General features: G+C 40.4%; 1 protein-coding gene across 3 annotated transcripts; it reads right to left on the bottom strand.

Annotated features, from left to right (window-relative positions):
- Positions 1 to 457: 457 nt before the first annotated feature.
- Positions 458 to 11,238, bottom strand: LOC108030265 (F-box/LRR-repeat protein 20). 3 transcript variants are annotated; one of them, XM_017103088.3, is made up of 10 exons: positions 10,475 to 11,238; positions 4,917 to 5,849; positions 4,322 to 4,438; positions 4,150 to 4,233; positions 3,556 to 3,650; positions 3,317 to 3,494; positions 3,067 to 3,255; positions 2,715 to 3,008; positions 2,446 to 2,658; positions 458 to 2,385 (listed from the first exon to the last, which is right to left on the bottom strand). In XM_017103088.3, exons 2-10 carry the CDS (start codon positions 5,637 to 5,639, stop codon positions 2,278 to 2,280), a joined length of 2,001 nt encoding a protein of 666 aa, XP_016958577.3. In that variant the 5' UTR covers positions 5,640 to 5,849; positions 10,475 to 11,238; the 3' UTR covers positions 458 to 2,277. The 3 variants fall into 3 exon arrangements, with proteins under 3 accessions (XP_016958577.3, XP_016958578.1, XP_043947886.1); XM_017103089.3 differs by lacking the exon at positions 4,917 to 5,849 and having other exon boundaries at positions 10,475 to 11,233; XM_044091951.2 differs by lacking the exons at positions 4,917 to 5,849; positions 10,475 to 11,238 and adding an exon at positions 8,041 to 8,202.
- Between the last annotated feature and the right edge of the window lie 210 nt (positions 11,239 to 11,448).

Genomic DNA, 11,448 nt, shown 5'->3' with positions numbered 1-11,448 from the left:
ATTATAATATATATTTAAAAACCCCGCATATAAGGTGTTAAATTAAAGGTAAATTACCTCGAATACTTAAAATTAAAATAAATTAACTAACGTGCCTGAAAGCTCTCAATAATATAACCATACTGCATACAAATGAGTCAAATAACAGAAGGAAATGATTAAAAATTGAACATTTTTACCGGTAAACTAAATTAAAAAAAAAAATTATGAATGTTTTTATACCCGTTACTTGTTCAGTAAAAGGGTATACTAGATTCGTCGGAAAGTATGTAACAGGTAAAAGGAAGCGTTTCCGTCCACAGTTTTTATGAGAGAAAAAAATGTTAATTTAAATTACTTGTTATAATTTATTTTCTTCCTTCATTTTACCTCATTTTAAATACTGATTTTAGAAATCTACATACTTACAGATTTTTAAACCAAAATTAAGAATGCTTGAAAGTAAAACACATTGTCGTTTGATATTTAAAATATTATTTATGTTAAACGTTTCTCAGTTTAAAATGTCATATTTTTTGTTTTGCCATATTAATTTTGTTAATTTTCGAGTGTTTTGTTTCTGTTATTATTTTTGTTTGCAAAACTACACACGTACATAATGTAAATATATTAGTCTGCATTGTAAAGCCTTTATGTAATACATATACATATATAGAGGTGTATATAATATTTAATTCTCCTTTTAGATGTAAATTTTATTGAACCAAAGGTTGTTTTTGTGTGGTACGGAACTTGATTGCGCTTTACGGCAATTTTCCATATATGTATGTATATATTTTCGGTTTTTTTTATGAACTCTAACTCTAATTAATACATATCAGTTGTGATTTTTTAGTAGACTTCTTTTCAAACAGTTTTAAAACAAAGTTGAAACGCACTACAAGAGACAGACAGAAAGATCCGTTAAAATACGCAACTTACAACTCTTGTTCTATCCTTTTGCATTTCTTTATTTATTTTTTGTTTTTTGTAAATATGATTTTGACTTATTTTTGGTTTTTTGTTCTAGGAAAATATATGATAGGTATATGTTTGTATGACACCATTTGCTTAGCTTAACTTTAGCGTAATAAAATGAATCAGGAAAATATCTCATCTGGTATTGTTTGCTTTTTATTGTGCTTATCTGTGAATGTCAAGGGGGCAGTCACGCCATGGTTTATCCTATTCCCCAGCTCACAACTTGGGTTTGGTTCGATCTCTCGAGGATTGGAAACAGATCTGCTGGAGAGGGGAAACCTTCAGTTGTGAAAATCCTATATTATCTACATAGTTGCGGTGGCCCAAGCTGTGAGCCAACGATTACTTTCCTGCCCCTTTTACACATTTTCACTGGATAATACATTACAAAATATACTGTGTAGACATCTGTGTGAGTCCAGAGGGGTGTTTATAGATTTATTGAATTATTTATGTGGGTACTGCTTGGTGTGGTTCAGGGAAGATGATCCAGTATGTGAGTCGTTTGTTCGTTGTGTAATATACATGGCTATACATAGATAATGCTAATTGCTGAACAGTTTTAGCTGGCACTAGACTTCAGCGGATTATAAACGAAAGTAATCGTACCTCGCATAGTGTTTATTTATTTTTTTTTTGAACGCTTTGTGGTTCTATCGACATGTTTCGGAATTTGGTAAACTCCAGGTTTCTTTCTTGGGGGCGACCAGTGAGAGATAAAATCCGAGCACGCTCCGGATGGGTTCATAATTTAGTCATAATTTAGCAAACATTTAATACAGGCATGCGTGTATGAGAGTTAAAACTAAACGCACATAATTGCAGTTTCTAGGCTAGACACAGAACATTCAGCGGAACCACCTGAAGCTGTCGTACAAACATGCATAGTTATATGTATATACAGGTCTATATAAGCTAGCAATTCATCGGGCTGCAGTTAATAACAAACATAGAGCGTGTGGGGCGTGGGCTAATACAGATTACACAAATGAGGGTCTAGTTAACGTAGCATATTAAATAAAATAATCACAATTTGATGCTGGTTTCGGCGAGTTTTTGAAACTCGCTTTAAACTAAAACTAGGGTTAGGTTTCGGTTTCGTTCAGGCCGCTGCTGCTGCTGCTCTTGTTGCTCCAGATCTGGTGGCTATGTGGTCATCGCCGCATCGAGCATGCCCAGCAAGTACATGCAGATCATCGAGACGAGTGTCAGGCTGAACACCATGGCGAACATGGCGAACATGACGATGCACACGGGCCAGCATCAGTCCGTGGCTGTCTTTCGCATTATCTTCCTGGCGAAGCCGATGGCCGTATCTCAGAGAATCTCACAGCAGCGACAATAGCGTGGTCGGTGGCCGCTGGTCACAGCAGGCGGCGTTCCGGGGGCAAAGTAGGCGTGCACCTTGATATTTGGTAGATGGTTCTGCAGGCACACCTTATATTTTAATCTCTTTAACCAATTAATTATAATTAAGCATCTCACCTTCAGCTTGCGTATGGCATTGCGGCTGATGAGCTGACAATCGAATAGCTCAATGCGCTGCAGGTTGTGGCAGGACACCAAATGCTCTAGCGTTCGATCCGTAATCAGGGGGCAGTTGTCTAGCTCTAGCACGGACAGGATTTCCGCAGCACAGCTGCCAGTAGTTAGGTGCCGTATGCCATCGTCCGTTATCAGCTCACAATGCGAAAGGGTCTGTTTGGGAGTCAAGCAATTAGATAACTCTTTGTTATACAGGTGAACACAGCTACCAATTTCTCCAAGCTGGGACAGCCGGTGGCAAGATGGGCCAACGTAAGGTCCGTGATCTGGCTGCACTCCTCCAGATCCATACGCTCCAGATACTTGCAGTTTCGCCCCAGCGCCTGAAAGCCAATGTCCGTGAAGTTGCGACAACCCGACACCTCCAGGGTGTTCAGCTGGTGATTGTGCTGCGAGAGGGACAACAGCGTGAGATCGGTGAGGTCCGCGCACTTGGACACGCACAGTTTTTGCAGCTTGTGGCAATTGGCGGCCAGCTGGCGGATCGATGAATCGCTTATGGTCTGTGATAAGCAAAAGTATTTGTGTAATCTGATAGCTTAGGACAAAATCTTGACCCACCTCACAGCTGTGTAGATTTAGCACCATTAAATCGGGACAGTATTTGGCCAGGCACATTATGGCATTGTCGTTTATTTGTTTACAACCTTTACTGCTGAACTTGCGCAGCTTGACGCAGCCACGGGCCAGCGCCTCCACGCCATATTCGGAGATCAGGTGGCACCAGGACACGTTGATCTCCATGAGGTTCTGCGGGAACAGCCCGGATAAAGTATGCTTATTTCGTATGGGGTAATTCAAGTAAACCTACTGGACAGCCATCGGATAGGTACTTCAAGCTGTTATCTGTTATGTTGGAGCACGAGTCCAAATTAATGGCCGTTAATTTGGAGCAATACTTGCTGATGGACTGTGTGGATATATCGGTTATCTTCTTGCACTCCGACAGGTCCAAGTGTTCGATATTGTGGCAGTGATTCGCTAGAGTTCTGAAAGATGATATTACAATTTTATATTGCTGCTTAGAGAGCCGTTGGGATGGATACTCACCTTACGGACTGATCTCCCACCGATTGGCAGCCACGCAGCGAAAGTGACTTGAGGAAGCCGCGGCATCGCTGAGATATATTCTCAATCACCGGACCCTGTGTATATAAAATTGTTGTTCATTTATTTTTTATAATAGAATATTCCTAAAGAAAAGAGTATTTAAAACAGTCTAATAACTTATTATATTTAAATAAATTCGATTTGTAGAAAATGAATTGTCTAATTATAGTAAATTAAAAATAAACAGTCCTACAAAAATTACCATTATTTAGGATTTGGTTTACCTAATTTAACTAGGCAAAATAAACCAATCGTACAATGATCTTAACTTTACAAATTTTCATTGATTTTTCAGAGAGATTTCGTTTTATGGATGTGCTAAATTCAATAAGTAAGCAAGCAAGTAAGCAAGACAGTAGTCATTTGTAATTTAAAAAGTTTTTGGATTTAAAATTTTTGTAAAACACCTCTCTTTCAACTGAGAAACAGAACCCTTTGCAAAATTCTAGTCTTATTTAGGAATAACATAGCATAGAATTAAAATTCAGGAAGCTGCGCGTGGCTTTTCTTATCCATTATATGCCCCAAGCTCACCTCGATATCGCGTTGAAAGTCGAATAGATTGATTTTCTGCCAGCTGGAACCGTCGAGGGCCAACACGTTCCAATATTTGCATACCTGTGGCATGAAAAATTCATTAGTGGGGGGTGAGAACATGCAGGGGTAACGCCCAAATGGGCGTTTAACTAACTGCTAGTTCATTTACCTGTGCACAGCGGCATAGTGAGACAACATCCAGGTAGGAGAAGACGCGCAGCAGCACCTCCTTTGGCAGTTGTTTGATTAACTCATCGTCCAGTTCGGTGGCGCCTAGGAATGTTTGCTGAAACGGACACAACATGGCGTATGAGCGATGGAATTTCAAATGAAATTTGAGTATTTCTATGGCTGTTGTGAAGTTCCTAATTGAAGATGTGGGATGGTTAAACAAAAGCAACTGACCGATTCCCCCCGAAGTGGTCCCAAAAATTATAACATTCATGAAAACCAATAGATTGAATTGAATTCCACAAGAAAACAAATTAATTAATGGAGGAATCATAAGACGAGAGAGTACAGGGTGGCGGAGGCGACAGCGAAATATAGAGACAGAGCGATTGGAGGGGTTTCTGAGAGGTTTTCTTGAGCTGTATGTACAAAATGCTGGATCAAGATGATGTTATACGACCGCTGAGGTGGGTAAAATGTCTTCGAAGGTGGTAACGATGGGCATTTTTTGGATGGTACTTGTTCTGGCTTGTATCTTCTTTTTATGGAGTTTTCTTGGATATTCTTGTTTTTTTTGGTTTCTTTTTTCTTACGGTCTGATCCTCTGGCTGATCTTGAGTGCTGGTGACCGCTGTCCTCTGCTGATCAGTGGGGCAAACCTCTGGCGCTATCGACGAGCTCAATGAGCAACTGTCGCTGCTGCTTTCCATACTCTTTGGCTTAATATGTACACTTGGTAGGGGGTTAATCACAGGCGTGGCACTGCCAAATGTGGCCGAACGCCAAATGGTGCTGCAGAAGCCGCTGATGATGTTGCTGCTGTGATTGTTGTTGTTGTTGTTGTGGCTGCTGCTACTGGTGTTGCTGTGGGGAGGGCTAGTGTTGCTGCTGTTGCTAGAGTTGCTGGAGTTGCTGCTGCTGTTGCTGTTGTTGCTGCTGTGCGGCCTGATGTTGCTGCTGTTCTGTCTAGTGTTGCTGGTGTTGCCAATGGTGCTGCCGTTACCATTTAGTTGTAAGCTCGGATTGTGATTGTTGTTGCTGCTGCCGTTGCTGCTGCGATCTGTGCCGCTACTGATGGCGGTGCTGTGCGTTTGGCTGCTGCTGCCGCTGGCCCCGCTGTTGCTGCTGAAGCTGGCGCTGCCGCTGATGCTGCTGCTGCCGCTCGGGGGGCACAGCAGCTCGATGCTGCCGTTGGCGACACCACTGTTGCTCCTGCTGCCACCGTCGTTGCTGCCGTTGCCGCCGTTGCCGCCGTTGCCGCCGCTGCTGCCGGCGTCGACGACGACGACGCCTGTCTCGCCGGTACTGGCAAACATTCCCGGTTCTTATCTTCAACCGCTGCTGCCTCTGCCGAATCAATTAACTCTTCAGCACTCTCGCCTGTTTTTTTCCAGCTGGCGCCGTGTGAACGCTCGATTAAATTATTCACAAATTGCGTCTCCAATACGTTGCCCTCGGCGTCTCTTATTTTTGGCTCAGCTCGTTCTCGATTTTTATTATTTTTAAATCACTTACTGCAACAGGAACTGGTCGGAGTGTCGCAAAAAAAACATACAAAAAGTGAGAAATAGAACAACAGTGGAATTTATTACGAGACTCGAAACCAAAACAAAACAGAGTTTTAGGCAGCAAGGTTGCGGGCGTGCCTTGATTGAAATGCGCACCCAACTTTAAGCTCTTCGGGGACCCCTAAACCCACCCAACCACCGCCCCTTCGGTGGCATTCAACTTAAATGAAAAGTCATCAAAGACAATTTAAAAAAGGCAATCGATCGAACGTGTGACGAATTTGAGCGAGGCGCGAACAAGAAATAAGTGTTTATAAATAATAATGACAATAACGCAAGATTGAGATGATAACTGAAAGAAATAACTATAAATCTGTGGGGTATTTTGTGTTTTTAACGTGTTTTGGACAATGCTTCAGATATAAATGGCAAAGCACTAGTCAGAATCGCATACCAGTAAGAACTTTTTTTAAAAGAAACTCATAAAATATATCTATCTTTTGTTAATCTGTCCCAAGGCTCTCGAAGAAAAGAACTATCAGATCTTTTTAACCTGTTGGAAATTTTATCAATATCAAAAACCATTATCATTTTTCCGCATTGAGGCTATGTGAAAATGTCTTAGAACTTGGAATTCCCCACGCTATAGGGTATACCCATATTAACTTTAACAATACGAATTTTTCTTCCTTGTCAGAGGCACTGTAAATGGCACAACAATTACAGAAGCACCATGAACACAATACATGTCAGTTATAAAATGGCTGTTTCCACAATTGTAAAAAGGCATTCATATGTATGAGGTTCGAGTAAAGCGATTGAAGGTTCAATAAATTATTGATTGCAACAGATCTTCAACTGGAATAGGAGTTGAAATAAATGTATAGGAATATTCATGTGTTTATAGTCAATTAGGCCAACAAAAGAGGACAAATTGTTATCAATTAATGTGAAAAACACTTAAAGTGAACTGAATTCAATCAAGGCGAACAAATAACAAAGAAAAGTATTTCACAGTTCTGAATCACTTTTTTGTTTGTTAATTTTAATCCATAAATTGTTATCTATCATTCTTAGGTTTATTTGTATCTTTTAAATTTGTTATTGTCTAGGCAAATTATTCAATTGTTTTTTTTAATTATGGGTTTTATAATATATTTTGTAAATAATTGTAAATTGCTATGGATGATGTTGTTACATTATTATTATTTGTTATTTTTACTTAATTTAATCCATAAGTAGTTAATAATACTCAAAAATGATAGGTATTTTTTCGATGACTATTTTTTTTTAATTGTCTAAGCATATTATTCAATAGGTTATGAGCCACACACTACTAGTATTTCGACCGAATCTCCATTTCGCGCCCAAGGCGCTGTATCTTTCGCACGTACTTATGCAAATTCAAGTGCAGCTGAGCCCCAAATAGTTGCAACTCAATTCGCTTTAAGTGATGGAAGCGACAAGTGCAAGGCATTTCGCTTGATTGCTGCGTTTTGCATAGTTTATTATTTATTTGATCATGCAACACATGGCGTACACGTAACTAAACTAAAACAGCTGACAAAAAGAAACAGAGACAGCGAAACAGGGTTGGAAAGTGGGCGGCGTGGTGCGTGTGGAAAAAAGTAAACAAATTAAAAATTCCCAGTCGGGCATTTACTTTCCATGCGACCTCGAGCGCAAAAAATAGGAATAAATGCATATAAACTCTGGGTATGTGCTTGTATCGAGTGCTATGCGCCAGCCCACATGACAACAAATCTGGGCTGCATTTTATATAAGCCATGGCCGGGTCAGCTGGCCCACAGAAAGTTGAGAGTTGATAGCACGGACAGACAAGCGAGCTTCCGTTCTATATACCCAAGGTACATGGTATATGCCAGCTATATACATGCATGAAAGCAAGGTCAGCGAATGGGGAAACTGGGTCAGCATCCAAATTGGGATTTTTCCCACCGATAAATATAGAACTCATAGGGGGTAAGCTTGAGAAAGCCCTTCCACGAGCTCTTTAAAAGCGTTTAATTAAAACTACCAAAGCCGATAAACAATATACGAAGAAAATGGAAAAAAAAACAGCTGATGACACACAAGTGACGTGAAAATCAGGCGGAAAAGCCCAACACAATTGGAAAAGCAATTTGCACAGCACTAAAACACACTTTCAGTCACTTAAACAGCAAATTTAAGTTTCACATCGCCCTACCATTTGTTTATATTTTCAGCTGGACTGGCGTGAAATGGATTTTCATTCGATTTTCCCTCAGCCGCGAGGAAAAACCATGTAAATGCAGAAGCGCGAGACACGAAAATCGAGGGAGAGCTGCACTTTTCGCGAGACAACATCGACGACAACAGAGCGCAGAATGAGAACTGAGTGGAGAATCGAGCAGGCAGCGCTGCCGCAGCTCCAAAACAGCTGTCCCACTAGCACTCTCTGCCCGTTTCTCTCGGGAAAATGCATTGGGGAGGCGGGGCAATGCACCCACACAAAGGTCGCCAACAAAACCCAGCTAAACGGTCTCAACGAGAGAGTGTCTTCAAGCGAAAGAGAGAGTGCGTGACCGAACCAAAGAACTTGGGATGCCCTTGCGAAACTAGTCGAACCCTTTCTTAGGGTAAATTGGAATATGATCAAAGGCCCAAAAACATCTACAGTATTGATAGAGGGGCTGTGTATTGGATATACAAGTTTGAGACTTTTCTGAACAAGTTTTTAAACTCTTGTTAAAGCAGTTTCAATATTTTTAGTTTAATTTAATTGATTTCCTTTGTAAAAATAACAACGTTCACCTCTTATTATATGGTATCCTTATCATCAACTGAATTTTGAATGGACTTCCTTTGAGAGAAATAGCTCGTTTACCCCTAGCTTATAGGGTAAGTTTATCCCCAATAGTTCCCATTTTCTCCGCATCACCCCCACTACCACTAGGCAAATCTGCAAGGGTTGCAATGTTGCCAGACTTCGGGATAATGCCCGTCAGCTGTTTATCGGGCAATCTGTTTACTTTCGTTTGTTATTGGTTTTCGGGTTGGGTTCTAGATAAGTAAAGTCCCCTAAACGCCGAATACCAAGAATGGACAGTCCGCAAGCCCCAAAACAAATAAGCAATTTGGTGCGATTAAAGCTTGGGGGGAACGCAATTAAAATAAGTCTTCGTTTCCCATACCTCTTCCTACTCTTCCAGCAGTTAAAAGAAGTCCACATAAAGAAATCACTTTATAACCTCATATACGTAGTGGTATATACTCAATAGTATCTTAGCAAATAATAAGGGTATTTTGTATCTATTTTCACTGAAGATATTGGAATTATAAACCCAGTTTATAATATGAAATTTAATACAATTTCTGACCGTGTCTAACAAATTGGTAAATTCGCATGAGCTCATGAGCTTCTTCACTGTTTGCTTGTTTACTTTGCATTGTGTCCACACTGCACTTGGCGAAGAATTTCCAATTTGTCAGAAGTCCTCACTACGCAACCGGTCATTATCCGAGTTCGGTGGGTTGATGGGGTGTTTGTGGGGACTTTAGGGGACCATGGCCTGGGGGTGGGCTGCCAGTGAGTTTATTGCACTCTTGTCGCAAGGCAAACATATAACTTTTCGAGGGAGGGCGAGACATTAGCCACTTACACTTTTACAAGCTGGGCAAACTCCCTGTCGCTCCGACAAAGGCGATGACTCCTGTGCTTCATTCTCGAATTCCTTATTCCTGACTTCAAACGAAGGACAAAGAACTCGCTTCGCCATAAAAATAAACGAGATGCAGTCTATTTAGCGGTGGGGTTGGCGGGAGCCGGAGAAATTGAAGTGGCTGACTAACTGTCTGGACGGGCAAACAAACAAAAGAGCAACAGTCTTGTAAGAAAAGGAGGGGGAGGGAAGCCCCCAGGCTAACGAACGAAATCAAAATATATTCTGGCTTTAAATCCGAGTCATACAGATAAGCAGGGCTTTCAACGAAGCAGATTAAATCTTTAAAAGATTTTCTTGGGATTATATCTATAAAGATACTTTGATAGTATCTAACAGATATACATATATATATTTTAAATACAAATCAACAAGTTTAACAAATACGGTTTTTGGTGGGTCAAAAGAACAAATATACTTATTTATCAGTTTCAACTTTTTCTATGTACATTTTTGGAACAACCAAGGAATATTTTAAGGTTACCATTAATCAACAAGTGCACTGATTATTTTCTGATTGCTTATCTATCACTTGAAAACCTCTTGAGAATTCATAGCTCTTTCGGAAAATAATAACAATAAAACAATGAGGAAACTGCAGTCCAAGCATTAAAGGAAGGTCATCCAGCTAAGTACCACAGAATAATTTATAGACATTAAAACTCTTTGTATTTTAGAAACAGACAGTAGAAAGAGTAAAAGATACGAGAAGAAAACCAATTTTAACAAGGAGTTTTGGCCAATTTCCGAAAGGTTCTATTCAAAAAGTCGATTTATTTTACAACTATTTTTAAAAAGAACGTAGTATGTATAAACCTAAACCATTTTAAACCCCCTCAAATAATTTAGAAAACAATTGATATATTCCTTAAGAATACGCTATCTTTAAGAACCTTCCGAGATTTTAGGATCGCATCCTGAACCTGCTGGATAACTTACATCGTATCGATGATGATTGCGTCCCGAATTGGTCATTTTACGCGTGGATTTATCCAGAGATCTAGATGCGAGTCCCGAGATGCAGTGGCTCCCCCGCAGCTTTTCGCTTTCCTTTCCCTTTCGCTCGCTCCTCGGTGCTGCCTCTCCCACGCTCTCCGATATTCTTTGTTGTCCCCCTCTCTTTGTGACAGCTAAGGTGCGTGTGTGTGCGAGTGTGTGTGTGAGCAGGAAATTATGCGTCGTCTGCTGCTGCTTTTGTTGTTCCTCTTCCTCTTGCTCTTCGCTGTCCACCGTTTGTTTTTGTTGTTGTTTTCGCTGCTGCTGGTAGTTCTTTGTTCTGTAATTGTTGATTGCACTTGGTCGCCGTTGGCTTTGTTTTTGTGTTTGATTCTGCTGCTGTTGTTGTTGTTGCGAAGAGCGTTATGGTATCGGTATCGGTGATTTCTGGTATTGGTGTTTTCTTTGCTTTACTCGCCTACATCACAAGAGATCTTCGCTAACTGCATTTGGTGCAGCTACCCCGATATTGGCATTATAAAAACAAAAAGAAACGGCAAATCAGCGACTCGCTTCGTAATGCGTAAATACGTTTTTCCCGTTCTTGCATCTTTTTCGCCGTTGCCTGTGTGCAAGTATTCGCCTGCCCGTTCGCCGCGTCTTTCTGGTTTTGCCTGATTTTACTCCGTTTTTATGTAATTCGCATTGCAATATTGCACTACCGATGAAAGGAGAGAGCACAAAAACACAAAAAGCACTGTGTGACCGTTGAGGTGGGGGCGAGAAAATCTCGCAGTCGTGCAATCAGCCGTTAGTGTTACCGTATTTTCATCTAAAATTCAATCTGCATAAAATTATGACTAAATTAATTGGAACTCCAGCATTTTTATAATACTAATTTAATTTAATGTTCTCTTTATATTTCGTTACTTATTAATGCATGCAAGTTTGCACAAAAATCTGTTTTTATTGTATAA

This window comes from Drosophila biarmipes, chromosome 2R, assembly GCF_025231255.1.
Source record: "Drosophila biarmipes strain raj3 chromosome 2R, RU_DBia_V1.1, whole genome shotgun sequence".
Lineage (NCBI taxonomy): Eukaryota > Metazoa > Arthropoda > Insecta > Diptera > Drosophilidae > Drosophila > Drosophila biarmipes.
Note: the sequence above shows the minus strand (reverse complement) of the source record. Positions and strands in the feature narration are given on the sequence as shown.